Consider the following 21,949-nt stretch of genomic DNA (forward strand, 5'->3'; position numbering starts at 1 on the left):
TGTTGCCGGCAATACAACATGTTCCGAATGATCCTCCTAATTTTTGAAGTCTGCGTAATCAAAGAAAAGATTTGGATGAGGTCCTAACCTATTTAAATCTCATATTTACCTGCTTTAGTCCACATCTCCATGGAGACGAGCTGGGATGTCCCCGCTCCCAGTAAAGTTGCAGTCAGATCTGAGGAGAGTTGAGCCTCTCAGGTATTTCTTAACAACAAAAATAATGTTACACGGTGTGGCTTTAAGTGTGTCGGTTGCACTTTACTTTACGGCACAATGTGATAGAAAGCATGGTAAGACAGGATGATGAGGTATAGCATGTTTCCTGGTAATTTACAGTCTTTTCATTGGGTTAGGGGAAAGGTTATTACCAGGAAATACATAAGGTGTGTCCTATTTTCATGTGATTTCCATAATTACTCTGTTATTACTTTACTGTACTCTATTACTTTTAAGGGACCATGTTATTTCCATCCTATTACCATGCAATTACCGTGCTGTGAAGAAAAGTGGTACCAGTGTTAAAACAAATTGTGAACCCATCACGTTTTGGGCCCAGAACCACCAGTTGAGAATCGCTGACCAAACGAAACCCTTTCCCTCATGAATGCAACACGAGCGGACGTATCTGCACTTGATTACAATAGAAAGTGATAATATATCTTTCATTAATGGCATAATTTACGATGTGTTATGGCCGGGTATGATACAGTGTATAGAAGGAGGAGGTAAGTCGGATACAGACAAAAATATATTGTCACCATCGAAATGCTTTCGCAGAATAAATAAATCATACTTTCCCTCGTCTGGGACAAGGTGACATGCAGTCCTCCTCGCCGTCCCAGTGTCGTGATCATGTCTCAAAATAAAATCGGTCCAGAAAGTCACAATCCGTCCCACACGTTCAGAGGTCCCATCCTGACAGGAGAGAGAGAATTGTGCCTACATTTATTTTAGTGATTCTCTGATAGCAGCACAAGTTTGGTGTTTGACTTTGGCTGTAGCTTTACACTGGAGACAGCAAAAGATAAGTACTGTACATGTGTTTAATCGATATCTTTTGGCGTCACCAGGCCAGGGATGGTTCATCACGGTTCTAGCAGGCGAAGTCTTCAAAAATGCCGCGCCGTCCCGTCGAGTGGTGTGGGCGGGGGTGCGACTGGGGCAGGACCTGCGGATGCGCCATTGCCTGCGGATGGGACATTGCTTGTGGATGTGAGACTTGGGGGTGGGGTATAGCCTGTTGTTGGTGGGGTATAGCCTGTTGTTGGTGGGGTATAGCCTGTTGTTGGTGGGGTATAGCCTGTTGTTGGTGGGGCATGGGCTGCGGTTGGTGGGGTATGGGCTGCGGTTGGGGGTGCGGGTGGGGCATCGGGTGGTGGTTTAAAGGTAATATCTGGTTTGCGTAGGCTCCCTCTGGATGGCTGCGCGTCATGTCATTGGGCTCCTGTTGAAAGATAAGTAAGAGGTTAGAATAAAACATAATGATTTGGTGCAGCAGAAGCCAGTTGTTTAGTCTTTCGAATGAGGGTGTGGTATAATCTCACATAAAAAGGGGACTTCCAACGCTTTTTTCACGAGTTCTCCGCACTGGCAGAAGTGTGAAACAGGATATGCTGACAACGCCAAGTCAACTTCTTTGGACTCACACTTAAGTAAAGCTTTTACACATTTTTTGCAATGTGGGCCAACAAGAAACATCATTTGCAGTTTTGTATCCCTTTTAGGGACTTGAATGATCACATTTAGATTACAAGTTAAAGAAGAACTAAGTAACTTGTTTACCTTAATAAATCCTTTTCGTAGTCCCTCTGGGGTAATACAAGTGTTAATGGGATGATTGGGGGGGTCTTTCATCTCCCCCTGGTGTCTCTGGCCAGAAAACCACCCTTGCAACCCTCCCGGCACCGGGTCAGAGGTGCAATACACACTAATAGAATCATGAAGAAGGAGCTAACGGGCTAACGAGCAAAGCTAACTGTGGGCTAGCGCCACTTAAACATTATTTACAGCCAAGTTTGAGTGAAAAAAATCATCTCCATTGGGTAATTGGGTTGTGGCACAATGTACAATATACTTTGTCTTTTCTGTCAGAGAGGTATTTACTCTCATGGACAATTAATGAATTAAAAAAATGCAACATGCTATTGCTACGACACCTGCAGTCGCGATTATATGGCCTCTAGGGGCATGAGTTACTTAGTTCTGCTTTAAGTAGCATGCTCACAATGCACAGTAGTAGGTCATGTACACTTCTTTGGTAAATATTTCACAATCAAGTTCTAAGCTGTGCCATAATGCAGACTTCCATTATGACAGGAAGTCCTTAGCTTTTAAACAAGGAATGTTCCCATTTCTCAGGCAAGTTCAGTTGTAGTTGAAAAGTGCATTCATTCATTTGTATATAGTGTTTTAGGTCCAGTCTCAATCCACAAAACACTGCACAGATAATGAAAAAGAAAAAAAAACAGAAAATCAACTATTTTCAAACTCAGTCTGTCACACTCACTGTATTTGCTCTCACCCACTAGACCAGTTATACAATGTCAATGTGCGCAAAAGGAATCAAAGCTATCATTGTATGCCTACATACAGATAACATACATTTATGCATATAATCATATAATGTCTAGTGTAGCCCACAGCATTAATGCCATGGTGGCCGATAGTTCCAAGCATAGACTGTCTGACCCTGTTCACTTTAGTTCTCCAAAGCACTGTGTCTGAAAAATACTTCTCCCATTTAGTGCATTAGCAGTGACCCAGTGTGAAAGTTGCAGCACATTTTACGCCCGTAAGCTAATGGTTATCAGCACATAATAGCATGAACTGTGGCAAACTCCAGCAAACAGCCCATCTCTGCTTTCAGGTCGATTCGCACGTGGAATAAAGTTGTAACATCAGCGCCGGGCAAATGATATAACTTTTTTACAATACAATTCGGCTGTTCTGCTTTTCATATCAAGGGACGACATGGAGACCCAGACAAGCCAGATGCCCTTCCTGATGGATTACTGTGAACAGAGTAGGTCAGTATTTTCCAAACTTTTGTGTCTTGTGCTGGACATTTAACCTGTCACGCCTTTGATCTCCAGTGAATCTGATTGCTAATTTACAAAGAAAATTGTACAGATACATGCTCTAAATGAAGTAAAGTTAAAGCAATAAAATAATTAATCAGAAAATCCTCTAAAGTACTGGAAATTGTTTCTTTTTAACTCATTACTTTCCACCAATGGCTTCTTCCATACAGATTTGGTCAAATGTATCAAGACAGTTGAGATGGTGAGGGGAAAACTATTTTAGACACTATCCTCCAAGGTATAACTTAAAAAAAAGGTTTGGTATAGTATTTTGTGCTCTTACTCCATGTCAAGTCATCTTTTGTTTACAACTGCTCACCCCAGACGAGATATACATGCAATCTTTAAGGCATCTAAATCATTATTGTAATTGCAAGGTTATACAAAGTGCCTCTGAATATGTTGGCACAATTAATAACAAGCTGTGCCATTTCAAATGATTGATGTAATGATGTCTGAGGAACGTTTTCTTGTAAAGCTGAATATGCAAAGCAAGTGATCCTTTGTTAAACAGTCTCGTGTTTGAATATTGCTTTTATAATACCGTGATTGAAACTTGGCTCCACGCTCTATTGATGTTGACTCAAGTGTTGACAGAAGTGAATTAATTTGTGGTTTTCCAATAACTAAATTACATACACTAGTCCAGACTATGCGGGCCGTTTCCAGCTTTAAGGGAGCCCTATGCAAAATGCGGTTTGACGGCCTCCATTTGCAACACTACAGTGCCTCGCATCATCCATAAACATGCAATAATTAATCTCTTCAACCGCAGGGGCAAAACTAGACCGCAATCCATTATGTAAATGTATTAGTCACTCAATGAAGAGTTGTTATAGACACTTCAAAGTCCTATATTATGCAAAATGTACTTTTTGGGGCAATTAGCCAAGTTATGATGTTATATCAAAAACATACCTGAAATGGTGTTTTGCTTCATTTGTGCTTAAATCCATAAGTTCTAGACACTTTCACCAAACTTTTTCTGATCCTATTTAAGGTCAAGCTATCCTCCCTGCACAGATTAAAATGTTTATCGATTGCTATTGTTGACATACCATCAATTTGAAACTGCGTAAAGTGGATCGTAGCAGCATTGCACCCTCTACTGGCGCATTGCATTACTACATGATATAATATCTGAAGTTCTAGGTGTATTTTCTAGAACACATGGTTTATTTCAAGTCCACGACGAAACATATCAGGAATAAGTCGTTTTAAAGTAGTTTTCTAGTTTAAACTAGAACAACAAAGATGTTTTCAAGCATTTACTATATGAAGAAACTGTCAAATAACCCAGTTTCTTCTCAAAAATGTCCAGCTTTTGGAGCCCTTTAGTAATTGTGGGGCCCCCAATTTGCTTGTAGCCACGTAAAAAAACAAAAAAAGGCTTTGCTGAGTGTTTCTTTTATTAAAAGGCCTCACTAATGTTGATTCCAGATTGCTTGTGGCATTGAACTGACGTTATCAGCCTATTGTGCGTTAAGCAACATTTAACCTCAAAGCCTTTAATTATGTAGGCACTTCTAATTAATTAAACAAGCGGGATCATGTTTTTAGATGTGATTTACTGATGGGTGGGACAAACTGTTAATGTGTAAATAATTTGCAACATAATAGCATTTTCAAAGCATTGTAAGCCTTTACTGTGGTTATGGCCAATTAGGAACATTACACTGATGCATTTTTGAGGTCAAATCTGACACCAGTTTTCTACGGAGGGTTCCTATAGTCCAAATAATTTCCTGTTACTCCACTCTCTCTCTCTCATGAGTGACGTAATGGGAGGATACACCCCCGTTTTTCCCATTCAAATCAAACTAGTCTCCGCATGCCAGCGCTGCATCAGTCCGTGACCAAGATCTTATCGCACTGTTGTGGTTTCTGTGTTTACATTAAGATAATAGGACTGTGTTAGATCAGTGTATGCAAAGTTAACGGCAATAAAAGCAGGCAAATAGACGATGTTTGGAGAAACGGTTCTCAAAGGGGATAAACAGCACAAGTCAAGTTGTATTGAAATTAGTTTTTAGAGGTCAATATTCGTCAGTCAGAGACAGCTCCTTATTAATATTCAAGCTTTCTTTTACGATATTCTTAGTCATAGATTCATTCTGATGAATCATGATTAAATTAGGGCTCCAATAGCGTGTAGACATTACTTCATGTCGTTGGAATTTGTTTATTAGCGGAGGAGCATCTTTATCCTTATGTTGGATGAAGTACTGGCTGGCTGATATTTTCCATTCAATACAGAGATATACTGTAACTGCAAAAAGTAATCTTGAAATAAGTAAAATGCTCTAAAAAGGTTAAAAAGAAAAGAAATCACTGCACTCAAAAATGAAAAATCTTAAAATTGGGGCCCGATCTTGAGTTTCAGGGTCTGAGTAGGAGCGCAGTTTATGATCTTGCAGCTCCTATACTTAGCACAATTAAGTGGGAAATGCATGGGGTAGAGAAACACTTTTTCCTCCAACCAGACTCAGCGGCCGGGAAGGGGGGAGGGAGAGGGGTTAGGCTACATCTCTTTCTCTCATTTTTTATCTCACGATGAGGTTAATAAAGTTTTTAGTTTGACCTGTGAGAGCCCTCCTTCCGCCAGGCTCAAGATCTGGCCCTTAAGATATCACTTTTTTGGTTCGTTTTGTCAGACACTAGTGTCTGACAAAACAAACCAAAAAAGTGATACTAGAACACAATGAACGTTACGAAGTTTATACCTGGCCCTTAAGAGTCTCAAATTGAAGACAAATTTACTTATTTCAAGAAGACTTCACTTATTGCAAGATTGGTCACTGTATAAACAATCTTTCCTTTTTTGATGATTTAGCAAAGGTTTGGGTCAGGTGCCTGATCCATCTTTATGTATCCAGGCATGGGTAAAAGAAAATCCCGTCTGAACTATGGTGGTTTTGTGATGTATTGTGCATAAATAACTAACAACAATATGTAAAGTGTAAATCAAACTTTACCTACATGATAATAAGATAGTAATTGGGTAAAACAAAGGATAATCGATTTTGCAGCCCTGATTCCATGTTATTACTAATATAATACTAATCATGTTTTGTGGTAATTTGCAGCTGTTATTAGGGTTGTTGTTTGACGTCTAGTTGTACATCGTCGTGAGCCAGTTCAGGTACCACATGTATTGTTTGTGTCGTACCTTTGCTTTCATTTCCTCCAGCTTCACCGTGGCAACCGTGGTCCTCTGTGGACTCTTCTTCTCCTCTTTCTGCGGCCGGACCAGCCTCTGTATCCTCTGCTTCATGACCTGGATTCGCCCGCAAAGACAACAGATCACAGACAACAAGGCACAAGATAAGACAGAGCTATGCATCCGCCGGGATAATGCGCGATGCATGTTTGTCGGCTCAAAGTTGGACTCGAAAGTTTGTAAAGGGATGAGGCAGAGACGTAGATTTTCTGACTGATCAGCAGTGTTAGTGTGTCCACCGCTGAGTCCGGAGCGGATATTAGTTTCTCCGGCGGGAAATCAAATAAATCTGTTCACATGAATAATAAGTGATAACAGCTGCACTGCCAGGCTGAGGCAGAGGAGCACTGAGAAATGCCTACAGTCTGATATTAAAGAGCAGAATCCAATAAAACACATCTATTAATCACTTCTTTGTTAAGTTAATATACATAAATGAGTATTATTTAAAAGTGTTAATTAAATCAGTTCAATCCAAAACAGTAGATCCACCTGTACATTCATTTACATGTTGTGTGCAGTGCAAGTAGCTGAAAGCAAGAAAACAAAAAGGTTTATGACTATCTTTTGATAATGATTTCAACATCATGAGTACAGCAGATGATGATGATTATTATAGTGCATGTACTGCCAATATTGTGTTTTTTTAACCTCCTAACCCCCGCCTTAATCGAGCACAGTCATGTTCTCCAGTTCGGCTTTACCCAAATCCATAGAAGTCATATCAACGAATAATTTTCCTTGCGTTGTTGCTGCATGGTCGTCACATTTTCATCGTTTTTTGTCACTTTTTGGTTGCTCTTTTGTGACTTTTGTTTTGTTATTCTGTCCATTTTTCGTAGCTTTTTTATCGCTTTTTGTCACTTTTTGTTGTGTTTTCTGTTGCTCTTTTGTGGCTTTTTTGTTATATTTTCGTCACACATTTTTGTTACTTTTTCATCGCTTTATTTGGGCACGTTTTTGTCGCTCTTTTGAAGCTTTTAGACTTTGGTAAAGCCAAGCTGGAGAAAATGTGCTCGGTTCAATTGGGGGTTAAGAGGTTAATAATGATTTCAACATCAGTGAGCACAGCAGATGATGATTATTATAGTACATGTAACGGCCAATATTGCGTTTTTTAAATTCACATATTTGTAAACATCTCCTGGTAACATAATTGTGACTTAATTATGACACAATTATCGTGATGTCATATCGCTAAGCGTCACATCATGGCATATGCAGCAATAATCGCCTAAACTAATGGAGATTTTAGAAGTTATTGTTCACTTAAAACACTTGGACACGACTGTGTGTTAGATGTATTTACCAGTTGTGACTCAAGACTTTTTTCTCCACTTTTTGACTGTTTCTAGCTAATGTTAGTCTATAGAAAATGCATGCTAGCACCCGCAAACATGGCGGATCTCCATGGTAACAGTGAATTTTCCCGAATGCTATACAGTTATTGGTAAAACTACTATTAAATACTTCAATCATAATTTATAAAGCATTTACAAAAAAATTATTATGATTTATAGGCAAAGAAAGTGATTAACACTCTTGCTCAAACCATGAATAAGCCCGATAAGCTTTTCCCAACCCCATTTGTGTCTCGCCTCTAGCTTTAACCAGACACAAACAAGCAGTGTTACATACAGCCTCTATTTAACAGCTCAGAAATGACCTTGTTAGCGCATTAATATTAATATTTCCCTCTCAAATGGATAGAATGGATGTTTTTGCTACTGCTTTACCACACTTACTGTATACTATCTCACATCGGAGAAAACATGACACATATTTATTGACGACATGCCGGTGAATCATATCAGATGTTACATTGTGATCATGGCTCACAAGGCTGACACGGTACCTCATAGATGTAATCCAGTATTTCTAACACTGTCAAGATGCTGGCTCCAATGAATAATCCCATCTGTCCGCCAATGTCGCCTGAAAGAGACGGCAAGCACAATAAGGATGTAAAACATTCTCGTCTTTCTTTTCTAAGCGTCAAACACAGATTTGCGATTACACTGTGACAAACGAACACTGGTCAACAAAGCAGGTAGAAGCAGGAGTTTTTTTGTCCTTCAATGCTCCTATTTCGGGGTCCACAGTGAACCCTTTGCGTGGTGATTTGGGAGATTTTTTTACGCCGGTAGCTCTGACTGTAGTGGAGTATGGAGGACATATTGACTGTCTGTGATCATGCTGGGCTTGAATGTGAATCTTCAAATCCCTTGCCGAATACAAACCACCACCAGATCAGTGCTGAATTGTGATGGTGCATGGGATAACTGGTCAAACTGTCTCCAAAATTCTTGTGGGATGTTCCTGAGTTGAAGTAGTCTATACACTGCCTGACCAAAGGCAAAAAAAGTGGCCACCTGGATTTAACTAACTGTTATGGTCTGGGGTTGCTGCAGTCTAGGTTCAGTCTAAGTTCAGCAACACTGTCTGCCCAAAGAATGAGATCAGCTGAACATCCTGCATGACCTGGTTATTCCTAGCCTGAGAACCAGACTCACTGCTGTTGGAGCGATTGGTCACTGCAGTGTCAATTCCATTTCCCACAGCTGTTGATACGCAAGCAAACAGGAGTAACCCAATCAACGAATCTGCCGTTGATGCAGTGTTGGATTATGAATCACGAAACTCACCTACTGTTGATGTGTTTTTGGCTTATTCCATCATTTCTTATTCCCTATTGATGGCACAGGCATGTTCCAAGATGACAATGCCTAGATTCATCAGTCTCACATTGTGAAAGAGTGGCTCAGGGAGTGTGAGACATCATTTTCACACATGGATTGGCCACAGAGTCCAGATCTAAACCCCATTAAGGATCTTTGGAATGTGCTGGAGGAGGCTTTGCGCAGTGGTCACACTCTCCCATCATCAATACAAGATCTTGGTGAAAAATGAATGCAACACTGGATCTTTTGGGACTTTTCGACAGGACCAGACCGGAGCAGTTTGAGGGTGTTTCGACAGCCAAAAGTGAACTGGTCCGCTCCCAAAGAGGGGTCCAAACTGCTCCAGTCCCAGACCACTTCAGCCATGGGGTCTGGAGCGGTTTACAAACGAGACAGGTTTGGGGGAAAGGGGAGAGTGGCTTGTCACCACTCTGATTGGTCAGGCCTTTGAAAGTCAATCGTCGGCTTGCATATTCCAAATTAGCTTTCTCTCCACAAATTTAAACCAGGCTCTATCATGACTTTTTCACAGAAAATCTCTACTCATAGCCTACATGCATAATTTTGACATATATATATATATATATATGTCAGTAATCTACTGCTCAAGTTTTCCCCACATTCTTTCTTATTGCCTAAATGACAGGAGCAAGGTCTCTCGTATCGCCCTCATTTATTTTGGACGCAACGGAATAAAGTTAACGTGTATCACATGGCAACGCTGATTTTTACTTTCGCTTCGGTATGGATTGAGCCAAGAGGCCTATCAGAGATGGGTAGGATATATTAAAGTCTATTTTATGAATACGTTCAGGAAAACATTTGCATATGATTTTTCCTATTGCTGTTCAATATAAAAGGCATAATATAGAATCATTCTATAAGTATTTTTTTGTCGATGTCGAATCTGTCCCACCTAATGGCCAAATTTAGCATGTTTTGATGCAGGGCTAAAGCATAGTGATATCAGGCTGTGGGCCACTCCCATAACGACCTAGATCACTTTACCCTAAAGTCACTTGAAACACAAACTTGCAGGAGCTGCCCCTCCCTAAATGAACAGGTCTCAAGTGAACTGAACTGGTCCGGTCCTGTCGAAATCCCTGCAGAAGCTTACTGAAATAATGCCACAGCTGTAATCGAAAGGTGGTTCAATGAAGTATTAGAGCGTGTGACTTTTTGTTTGTGGGAACTTTTTTTTTTTTGGTTAGGCAGTATGTTGAACGAGCAGGGGTGAACCAACATGGAGGCGCGCATGGAGAGTAAACCCAGATTCATGTTGTTGAATTCAAGAAATGATAAACTATAGTTCTAATCTTTGACGGCAAATGCTGGTGAGGTGAAGTGTTTTTTCCGTGTTTCATCTATCTTAATATTTCAAAAATCTTACCTAGCAATCCTGCGACGTCATAGGCTTTCTTTTGCTCAATCGTCTCGTAGTTCAGCGCCTCGAAGAAGATATCCAAGACCAGAAAGTTGTCTCTGTAAACAGTGGAGGCATTCCAGAGGTCACAACGCAAGTGATTTACAGTGCTGTTGATTATAATTGGTGCTAAATTTGCTCTAAATCGAAAATCAGGTGTGCTGTGCTGGTTGTAAACTGAGCTCACGCCTCTGGCTATAGAGTGTGATCATACCACAGTCATGAGATAATGAGGTAGATCTTGGAACGACGCATTTCAGCCACAGTTAGCGCGTGTTTTGATCTGGTGCTCTTTTAGACTGGCGTGTAATGTGCACCGAAAGGCATTGAGTTCAAAATACCTCTTATAGCAAGGCATGAGAATCAGCTGATCTGAAATGCCTGGGTATATGAGCAGTATCACATATAGAGCATGTTAAAAGGGTACAAGAAATCAACGCTTTTGGTCTGTTGAATAAAAGAGATGCTAGTTATTAGAGGAGACATAGAGTTAAAATATTGGATATATGCTGTTATAGAGATGTACATTCAGATTTCATATGTCATTGTACAAATGTCTTTCTTTATTGCGAGAGGACCTTGAGTGTCTAGACAGGCACTTGATGAATAGGATGTTATTATATTCTTTTTTTTTTTGTTAGTTTATTTTTAAAGAAGGTTTCCAAATAAAAATGAACAGAGAACACAACTCTTATGCTCGGCAGAAATCTACATTGAATATTCTTTGTTTACAGATTCAACAGGGGTACAATTTGCATGCTAAACATTTCGAAAATATTTTGTCCATTTGTCCCACCTCGAGAAACAAAGTTTAGCCTGTAGCCTTTCATTTCACTTATGTTGTTCGACAAAGACATGATAGCTTGGGCCATTGTTAGCTCCTCGTCCTCCTCGGTTAGCTTCGTTGAGCTAGCTCCGTCTTCGATGTCTTCTTGATCGGTATTTGCTTCATTTTTATTTTTGGCATTGCTCCGCCCTTTTCCACTCATTATGATCCAATTTGAGAGTTAGAATAACGTTTTTCTCGAGTTACGTGGAGTTTTCGTCCTTCTGATTGGGAAAGGTAAAAAGTTAATCCGCCATCTTGGACCGCTCCCGGAAACTCCTTCGTTATTATATTCTATACCAGCCATTTAAAGTGATTTAGGACCAAAATAAAAAAAGAAAGTAACCGGATGTCTTAAGCTCTTAACTCCCACCTGAACATTTTCTCTAATTTAGCATTAGCCATCTCTAAAAGCTTCTTGCATAAAAGCGGCAAAACATCGCCGAAAATGAGGATGAAAATGCAAGAAAAACAACATGGAACGATTAAGCTGTCCCATAAAAACATGACACTATTATTGCCAGGAGGATGCAAATGTACCACTCTGCTATCACACCCCTCTATCCTATATTCTAAGACATTTAAATACAGTATAAAGTTGATAAATGATAAAAACAAATAAGGCTTGGCTAACTTTACTCTCAGTTAAGTGAAGTTGCAGAAGCAGAGTAGTAGTAGTAGTATGCGTAGTACAAACCGTATGTAGTCCTCGGATTTGTCGTACTTCCTGGACAGATATCGAGCCGAGCCTTTGCTGGGGATCTTGACCATGGAGAGCTCTTTGCCGTAACGCGTCAGATTACAGGGGGTCTCACATGGACACGAGTCTCCGCTGTTCTTCTGTAACTGGGCTATAACACACACACAATATATGAACATGCTCAATAAAGATAGTGCTGCAAATGTAAATGGTATTTTAGCAAGAAGGACAAGCCTTACAATCTGCAAGAGAACTTAAGTTTTTATTGACCTGCAAAGTAATGTGCTGAGTGCAAGCTATATTAGGAAATGAATCATTCAATGGTTGAAACTATATTTTTCAATTGTAATTTTTGTTTATGTTTTAAAGCTCTAAGCTCTAGTTGAAGTAGTTCAAGGACAATGGTTCCAAACTTTATGGAGCCCCATAAAGTCCTTTGAGTTAGGCTTTGGATGACCAGTCGTGTATACTCTTGAAAACCCTGTCTGTGAATGCAGCACACGACAAAGAAATAATCTATTTATTATTTAGGCTATTATTTAGGCTTTTTTAGTGAGATCCAAACAATGAAACATCTTATAAAGCCAATCTGCGTACTCTTGCCGTTCTTGTTCAACAGTTTGGGAACCATTATCCTAAGAGTACTGCTTTAAAACAGTTATTGTATGTAATTATCAAACGTTTATATCTAGCATGCATTTAAAAGTTGTCCCAAAGTTATTCTTGGCTCGCTCTTGTTGCATGGGGGTGTGTTTTTACTTGATTTCAGGCTGAAAATCAGCAGTAGCACAATGGGCCAAATGACTTTTCACCGTAAGTGTTAATGAAAAACCTCCTTGGAGAGACCTCTTGGAACAATGACGATAATTGTATAGCACAGAAGAACAGTGCTTATAATTCTTATTCTTGTCGCCAGATGAGAAAACCTTGTTACATTTTGAAAATATAACTTTTTAAGAAGTTATTACTTTTCCTCAGGGAGGGATTTATTCAGACAATTTGATTCTGAAGTCTACAGCCCATGTGAATACACCCATTCTTGTAAGATATAGCTGAGATTTCATTCAGCTGTGTTTAAACAGGGCTGGAGTCTGTGAAGAGAGAGATAATTAAATTTGGGGCTTATTTTCCTGAGAAATTATAGCTCTATAATGTACTTATACGTCTGCCGGGGCCGCTACGAAAACCTCTTTTACTGCAAATGCAATTCAGTCTGTGAAACCAAGGCATCTTTGTTCTCTCTGATCTACAGTCGGACGGTCAGGCAAAGATAAAGAAGATTTAACTTATTAAGAGAAGTCTAACCTTTAAATCAACTCATAAAGGCTAAATCATGATGAGAAACAGTTATTGGAAAATTGTTAAGGACGGGCATATATTTTTCTTTTTAATAATTCATGTTCACTCTATTTATAGATCTGAACTTACGATGAAGAGGTCAGAACAGTTCTCTTTGAACAAGGCAGCAGCCCCACCTACTAGACACCACCGGCTGCGCCATTTTGGGATCATTTTGACAATTTTAATGTAGTGAATCCACTACAGCTCATATAGTAAATGTGGTTAAAGTGTACTTTAATGTCCCTGTAGGAAAATTGTCCACTGATTTGACCCATCCTTCGATACCACTGTAACCTGTAAGGAGCAGTGGGCACAGCAGTGCAGCCCCCGGGGCCCATCTCCAGATATCGAGCCAGGTTAATGGTCAGAATCATCAGTGTGAAACATGCACAGCACACTCCACAGAGAAAGGCCCACACTGTGATTTACTCTGTTGGTGTCATTTTAAACATAGCCTGTGTTTTATAAAGTAAACATGTTCAGTTTAGTTTTGTAGTTTATTACAACAGAGACAATGTGCAAAAACATTAATTAAAGATGCTTTAGTTTGCACCAGGTTTAGCTTGAGCATAATAACAATTATAGCAATGCATAATCATAGTTTATATAGTTACACAGTGTACTTTTATTTTTTTTTGTTCTCTGGTCTTCAGTCAGAAAGCAGAATGATTCAGGTTTGCTAGTAGAGGTCATCGGGCCGATATTCGATAAAAGAGAGATACTGTATCTCTGGAACTAAAAATGATGATGTTTTTTTGAAGGAAAATTAGTCATCCCACAATTTCCAAATCCTCCGGCAAGCTAAGAAACATTGCGATGAAAATCAGTCACAAGTTTGTGCACCTCGGAGTCTTGGATTGTGTTTATATATTTTATGTTGCAGACTTTTGCTCATAATTTCGGAACCGTAAGAGATAGAGACTTACTGTTTTTTTGTTTTTGGAATATGCTGAATTTTGTCAAACAAGCTGCCTCTGAAGTACCGACTAAGCTGAATAAATCAACCTCCTGCCCCTAATAAAGCGCCCGCTGCTTTCGCAGATCAACACTGACGCACTTCACAGTTTAGAAGCATCACACACAGGACTATAGACGAGACACTTGGAAAAATCAACCTAAAATATTGGTTGTGCGTATCGGCATCGACCTTAGACAAACCCAAATCGGTCGACCTCTAATTGCTAGATCCTAAAACCAGTTCCAAAATAAAAGCACTCTCTCCTACCTTTAAATTCCAAAGTGAAGTTGCTTTTTGGAGACTGGGGATGACGTAAAATTACACAAAATCACCACAGCGCATTCTAGGCCTCCATTAGAAGAGAGAACAGTGCCCAAAAAGACAGCGAGGGGAAAAGTAATTTGAGAATATCAAAGTGTTTGTGTTACACGGCTGAAATCCTTATCATATTTACTGATTTCCATTTCCCCTCGGGGCCTGTGTATTATACTGTAATGAGAAACAAAATGAGGAGGAGATTGTTCCTTACCCAGCGCTTTGTCCACACAGCCGACTTTACTGGGAGGGCAGATATCCGCTGTTCCTGGAGAGAGGGGAGAAGGTCGACAGGGGGGGGTAGGTAGATAGATAGATAGATAGATAGATAGATAGATAGATAGATAGATAGAGAGATAGATAGATAGATAGATAGATAGATAGAGAGATAGAGAGATAGAGAGAGAGAGAGAGAGAGAGAGAGAGAGAGAGAGAGAGAGGGAAAAGAAAGAAAATGAGTTTGATCAATCAGAAACAAAATGATCAGTGACCTGTGTCCGCTGCACAACGCTCCCTCCCGCCTTCATCATCTGTCATCTGCACAAACGACGCTGCCGCAGAGACACACACACTCGCTCCCGCCTCCGAACCCGCACCCGGCCTCGATTGCCCCGGGAAATAGAGCATGCTCCACCCGCCGGGCATATTTAGAGACAGTCTTTAAAAAACAATCAGAGGCGCAGAGACATATTGATGACAGGTATTCAGAATCGCACCATAATTAATTTGTGTGTGTGTGTGTGCCTGTAGGTGTGTGAGCCTGTGTCAGTCCGGGGTAATGTTTTGTGGAAGTGCCGTTTCCGAGTCACTTAGAAATGTTAATTAAAGCAAAGTGAAATGAGGGCGATAAGAGGCGCAGACAGGAGGCTGGGACGCGCTGCAGTGATAGACCCGCGCCATCACAACATTATTCTGGTGCAAATCGAAATGCATTATCGCCACTCACTGGGTTGTTGTTTCATGAGCGGTCTGTTTGTCTACCTGCAAATTGTTTTATGCAGTGAGTTTTTCGAGTGCATTGTCAGATCGTTAACGAAAGGGAAACGTTCGCTTTATTGTCCCCGTAGTGACTTTGATCAGGAGTTGCCTTGTGTGCATGTTTTGGTTGATGGAGGAATCCCACACAAACACGTGAGAATGACAGTAGTAACCTTCATGTACTGGCTTTTCTATATTTTCAACACTACTTACGTTGCATGATTTTCATTGAAGACATTAAAGCAGTACTAAGTAACTCTTCCCCCTAGAGGCCATAAGCGCAACTGCAGGTGTAGTAGCAAGTTACGATTTTTTTACTTATTAATTGTCTGACAGGAAAGGCGAAGGGAGAGAGGGTTACTGTGCATCCAATTATACAATGGAAATATTTTTTTTCACTCAAACCTGGCTGTAAATACTGTTTAAAGTGACGTTAGCCCGCAGCTATCTTTGCCCGTTAGCTTGTTAGCTTCTTCTTCGTGATTTCATTAGTGTGTATTGCTTGCTCCGGACCGGTGGCAGTCAAGTTGCAAACATGGTTTTCTGGCCAGAGACACCAGGGGGAGATGAAAGACCCTCCAATCATCCCATAAACACTTGTATTACCCCCACAGGAACTACGAAAAGGATTTATTAAGGTAAAAACGTCACTTAGTACTGCTTTAAACTATGAATGATCATGTGGGATTATGTTGGAAGCAAAAAAGGCTGCAATAAATCAAAATGCTTTATATTTCAAATTCTTCAAATTTGCCACCCTTTTTTCTTGGCATTTTCTCAACGAGCTTCATGAGTAAGTAAGTAAGTGCTTTATTTGTCACTGTACAACGAATTAGTGTTCAGGTGTTAGTCCTGAGCCGCTGCGACTGAGCCACTGTGGGCCAACCTGACCAGCATGTTTTTGGAGGTCGGGGAAACTGTAGCACCCAGAGAAAACCAGGCTGGCTGCCTTCAGTGTCCTCTGATCCTCTGAAACAGTGCAGCGCCTCCTGGGGTTGTCCCTGTTTCAGAGCGTGGTGTCCTGCACTGGTCAGCTCCACCTCCTCCTTCCTCTTCCTCCTGTGCACCTCCCTCCAACAGCCAACAGTCTTTGACCTTCTTCTGGGAAGGGCAGTTTATCTGTTTTATTCACCAGTGAACGTCCATTAGCCAGAACAGTAGAAGGCATGTGTGGCTTAGCTGTGAGTCTTGCCCGGATACCTCTTCGTTTGTCCCTTTTTGTTTCCTGTAGCTCCTCTTGTGATGCATTCACTGTGCTGCAGGTGTGGGAGGGCTCTTGGTGCCTCTTCAGAGTCTTAGAAGAAGAAATGCGTAGGTCTCACTGTTTGTTTACTTTTAAAAACCTGAAATGGTTTTCAACAGTCCTGTGAATCCAAACTATTTCTGGTGACTGCATCGTGAAACCCATTAAGAAAATATCAAAAGTGCAAAGCAGTAATCTAAGCAAATATGAAAATCATCCAGGTCACCTTTTTTTTTGTTTAACACATAAGTCCATATGTGTTCATTCATAAATAAATGCCTTCAGGGAGAAACTGCAATGTAAATAGTATTGAAATAAAAGAAAAAACAATACATAAAAAGTGTTTCCAAACTTTTGACCGGTTCTGTAAATTGAGTGGATTGTGTAAAGAAAGTTATGGCCAAACAACAGTATTGTCACATTTAGAGGCTGAAACACCTCATGTCAGACACAAGGGCTTTGTGGTTCTATAGATACATGCCTGGGTTCAAATTTTGGCTTTACATCTTTGCCATTGCGAGATAGGTCTAACACCTTGGTGGAGGTCTGTGCTCTTTAAGTGCTTCCGGTCCATTACATTCTTTTGAAAAACATTACTTCCACCTCAAAAGTTCAGAGACAGTGCTGGGCCCTCAACACCCCGACACTAGCAGGAACCGAAATAAACCAAACATGTTTTTTTAGGAGTATTCAGAAAGTGAAAGGGCCAGCCAGAGATGTTTAAATATTTACTGAGCAGAAGTATTAGAGGAGAAGGACAGAGTTCTGCTTTTTCAGGACTTGTGTGTGGACATTCAGAGTGCTTTGAAACAGAAACATCGTGGGGCAGTGCACTCAAGTGCGCTTCTTTTTGGGGAATGGTCTTTTTGAACACCTCAGTGGAAAAAATGAAAACTCTCGGCTATAAGACAAGCTTTGGCAGTGACATCTCAAGCAAAACTTATGTTTAGTTTGCGGTTTGCAAATTGTCAATCACTATAAACAACATGTGCTCCTGAATTTAGTTTATTTCTCATTTATGTTGGACTTTGATCCCTTCCAGTATGGTGTAATTTGTTTTCTTCCTATGTCGAGTAACCCTTTGTAGGAAAAGCTTGATTTAAATTAATATGCCATGTCTTCACAGTTGATTTCTGATGATTCACAAACACTTTCACAAAACTAAACTCCAGCTACAGAAGCAAAAGAAGATACTGTGTGTGCTGAACATTGTCAAGGCACCTGGCTCCACTCCTCATTGATACAGTGCAGCGTAGTCACATTCAGGACGTTAAAAAAGATTTTCAATTCAAACTTGGCCTGGGGCTCCTTCGGCGAGCTTTGAATCAACCGCTGCCAGTTACTTTCAGCAGGATTTTCACGGCACTTCATTTGCAACAATAAAATCTATTCCCAATTGATGGGTGCAGGGAGCAACTCTGAGAGCCCGGTGCCGCCTGAGAGAGCTGGTCTGAGTGGGAGAGGGCACACAGACTGGAAAAGCAACATTTCATTAGATCGAAAGTAATAAATATGTGAAGTTCATATCAAAAACCAAGGCTTTTCAAATAGGCTCATCTGACAAGTGCAACAGCCAAGTATCGAGAAGATTATTACTTCTGCAAAGACACTGTTTAATAGGTCAACACTAGCAAAGCATCATAATATGGATAATATGTAAAAAGGTGGCTTGATGCACTCTTAGGAGGCAGAGGAAGAGGAATAAATGTAGAAAGGCGTGTTATTCTGTTTCTAAACTGGGCTACATTGCATTGCAGTATAAAATAATGGAGGTTCAATCCTGTTGTGTTTAACAGGGAGAGCAATATCTGTAGCAATGCTCACAGAGTAGAGTTTAGATCTTAGGCCCGAGATGATAGTATGACAGTCACAATCACAGAAATCCCCTAGTTCAGAGGATAATGCTCTATCCAAATGAGGAATTTGTATTTTCTGCCATGTTAGTTGTAAAAATTCAAAAGACAGATCCACAAAAAATCTGTAACTTATTCAGGTGTCATTAAGCAATGGATTCACCTAATGATTCATGAGAAATATCGGCTCGTAAAAGTTCAAAAGCAAGTTGTAAAATGTAAGTGTTTTTGATATTGCCTGAAAGTGTGTGTGAGGCAATATGTGGGCAACTGTTACAATGCATTCACTCTGATATTCAAAGGCTTGTGCCTGTGTAAACTGCCTTAGGAAAGAACAAAAGTTTATTCACTCATATGACTCAGCTGTTCAGAATCAAAAGCCCTGATATGTTTTGTCACGCATTTCTTCTTGACGCAACTGGTCTTGTTCTCGAGAAACATGAGGCGTCTCGTAGCATAATGACTGTGGCGTTAGTAGGGAACACATAATTCAATATGTGTGTTCCCTCCTAACACCACTTACTTCAGAGTCTTGTCCAGCTGCACGGAGGGTCACCATTGCTGCATGGTAAGCTGTCAGGAGCCGTGGGAGACCGCAATGCAGCGTCCAGGGACCCATCTCCCGGTCTCTAGCCTGGCTCTTGGTTTCAGCGTGAAAGCCCACCATTGTGCAGATTGTTGTTTGAAGAAGAAGAAACCAGACACAGACAGAACATGCAAACTCCACACAGAATGGCCCGCACAATCTATCTAGCTAATCTATTTTTTCTAAAGCAAAAGTGACTCAACGTTAGTGTAGGGCAATTAATCGAATTTTAATGTAATTGAGATTTTAATAAAGGTCGATCACGATAATCAAACGTGGTGCGTTTGAATCGAGGAGAATTGGCCTGAAAATATGGACGGTGCAATGCTGCAGCGCCTGTCAGGTCAATCCCAGGGAATCACTCGGCCCAAACAAACAGGAAGCACGGATGCATGATACATGCCGCAGCTACAGGAGAGGACCTGGTGATTTTACGTGTAAAATCAGCTACAAAGTGGCGCTAACTAATCTAAAGGGCAAAATAGAAAACATGCGAGGAGCCTCAGAGGAACAGGACGCGCACATTTGGACCACGTGGATTTGTTTTGAGGCTTTAGCGGTGGATTAGCTGGACTTCTAACAGTGTATTGTAAGTTTGATCGTCTTTTTTACTAATAAATGCGCGGTTTACTCATTTCTTTGCGTAAATATTATTCTTCATTCTTCAAACATTCTAATTTTTTGCGTCTCCTTTGCAGATGTTTGTGTGTGGCTTGTCCAGGTGAAGTGTGGAGTTTGTTTTTGCTGTTGAGTTAGCAGGAGATTGAAGCTTGGCCGCATCGTCTGTTTACATGCTCGTCCAGCTCGTGCATTTATTGTTTTTTTCTTTTAAAATCAAATAGAACATCGAGATCCATCAACATGGGGAAAATAATCTTGATTTTTTGTTGTTGCCATAATCGCCTAGCCCTACGTGAGTGTCTTCTCGGTCAGGCCACGGTCATCAAAAGGTGCTCTGTCTTATTGATTGTGAACTGAGCATAAAGACACAATGCGAATGCAGAGACTATAGTGGATATTGAATGTATTACCTCATATTTCACAGATCTACCAGTAAATGTCCAGTTCACTGTGTTTAAATTTCCACTGTTGAGGGATTTTCGTGGAGAGTATGAAAGCTATGCATTTTTGGAAACCTTTTGGTATAGGCAACCATTTTTCCCATTAGAGTAAATGGGGAGTTCTGGTCATCGCTACGGTAACTCTATGAAACATATGACAAGGACTTCATTGACATTTTTGATCGGAACGACCAAATGGAATTTCGTAAATTTCCGCCAAACTACATTTTTTACTCCCCATATAAACGTTTGTTCAATTTATTATCATACTTTAAAAAAAAAAAAAAATACGTATCAGAGCAAATGGAAACATTGTTTTTCTGATTGCATATTTAATAAAGTTGTCAGAAATGTAAATTTTGATACTGTCCACAAAAATCAGGCGAAAGTACATCGTGAACCGGACTATAACTTTAATCATTTGATATAATAATGTTAAATGATTTCCCTAATAGCCCCAGTCCATTCCTTCATTTCCAAGTGATTCAGGCATTTTTCCTGCGTCAGACTGCAGAGAAAGCTTGAGACAACTTGTGAGTGGCGTATTCCAGTATATTACTGTGTTCGTTTTTGTTGGCAGCAACTTGAAAATGATCAGTTTCAGTGAAACTAGTTACATTTACTCTGACAAATGCTTTGAACTGTAGATCACGAAATGAAACCGCTCTCCATTTTCATGCAACAAGTTCACTCTTGCATGACCAATAAGCGGTTGATTTTATAGGATCTAAAATGTTAGCGTGACTAATCTATGCGGCTCTGCAGGATGACAGAGGAATTTGCTCCATCATTAAGAGGGATTTGCATGTTGTTTGTTGCCCCAATTAGATGTTGTTTATCGATTCGTCTAATCAATTGTGCTTAATAAGGCGGCGAATGTCAGTGACAGGGCAGTGACAAACCAGCAGTGGATTCAATGACTCACTGAGCTCAATCTCTGAGACTCTGAGACAAACATGTCTCCTATATGTTAATCGAGGTGTATCCTGATTTGGTGACGGTTATGCACAGATTTGAGCCTGTTTCAGACGTCAGATCAGTCGGAAATAGATCAGGCTAAATCCTGGCTAAGACCTGGTTTAGTTCTAGTACATGGTTACTTGATTGATGAATAAAGGACATTTAATCGATGGTAGAAAGTCCAGCATGTATTTGCCAGCGCCAGCAAAGCTGGCAGATTTTTATTTGAACAATATAACATAAAAAAAAACACTACAATCAATCAAAACAAGAGCAACCCTAACATGACATTATATTTAAAGTAAACCCTTTTCATGATGAAAACATTCTCGACTGGAGCTTTCAGCCTATAGGCCGGTGTAACGCCTCATTTGAAAGCCAAGACCTACAAAACTGATTTTTGTCGCTTTGACATCACTTTTTTGGTGCTCTTTTGTAGTGTTTCCACATCATTTTTGTCACATTTTTCAAAGTGTTTTCATCACGTTTTTTGACGCTCTTTTGTGGCCTTTTGTTGCCTTTCATCACTCTTAAGTCGTATTTTCTGTCACTTTTCCATGTTATTGTCGCTTTTCTGGCCCATTTTTGAAGATCTTTTGCCGCTTTTTTGCCACTTTTATGTTTTGACAAAAACAGTTAAATTTGACACTTTTCTCAAGAAGCTTTTAGATATGGGTATGCCAAACTGGAGAAAATGCCCTTGGTTCATTTGGTTCATCTG

General features: G+C 40.2%; 1 protein-coding gene across 1 annotated transcript in view; it reads right to left on the reverse strand.

The window, feature by feature from the left end:
* Nucleotides 1-104: 104 nt before the first annotated feature.
* asic4a (acid-sensing (proton-gated) ion channel family member 4a) overlaps nucleotides 105-21,949 on the reverse strand; it is a 164,574-nt gene continuing 142,729 nt past the window's right edge. Inside the window, exons 5-10 of the mRNA XM_079563426.1 lie at nucleotides 14,762-14,815; nucleotides 11,931-12,084; nucleotides 10,375-10,466; nucleotides 8,159-8,238; nucleotides 6,253-6,360; nucleotides 105-1,447 (exon numbers count right to left, since the gene is read on the reverse strand). Coding sequence (XP_079419552.1) covers nucleotides 1,097-1,447; nucleotides 6,253-6,360; nucleotides 8,159-8,238; nucleotides 10,375-10,466; nucleotides 11,931-12,084; nucleotides 14,762-14,815 — 839 coding nt within the window. The 3' untranslated portion in view covers nucleotides 105-1,096. The remainder of the gene's footprint in view (nucleotides 1,448-6,252; nucleotides 6,361-8,158; nucleotides 8,239-10,374; nucleotides 10,467-11,930; nucleotides 12,085-14,761; nucleotides 14,816-21,949) is intronic.

The sequence above is a fragment of the Gobius niger genome (genome assembly GCF_951799975.1).
Source record: "Gobius niger genome assembly, chromosome: 9".
In the NCBI taxonomy this organism is placed as follows: Eukaryota; Metazoa; Chordata; class Actinopteri; order Gobiiformes; family Gobiidae; genus Gobius; species Gobius niger.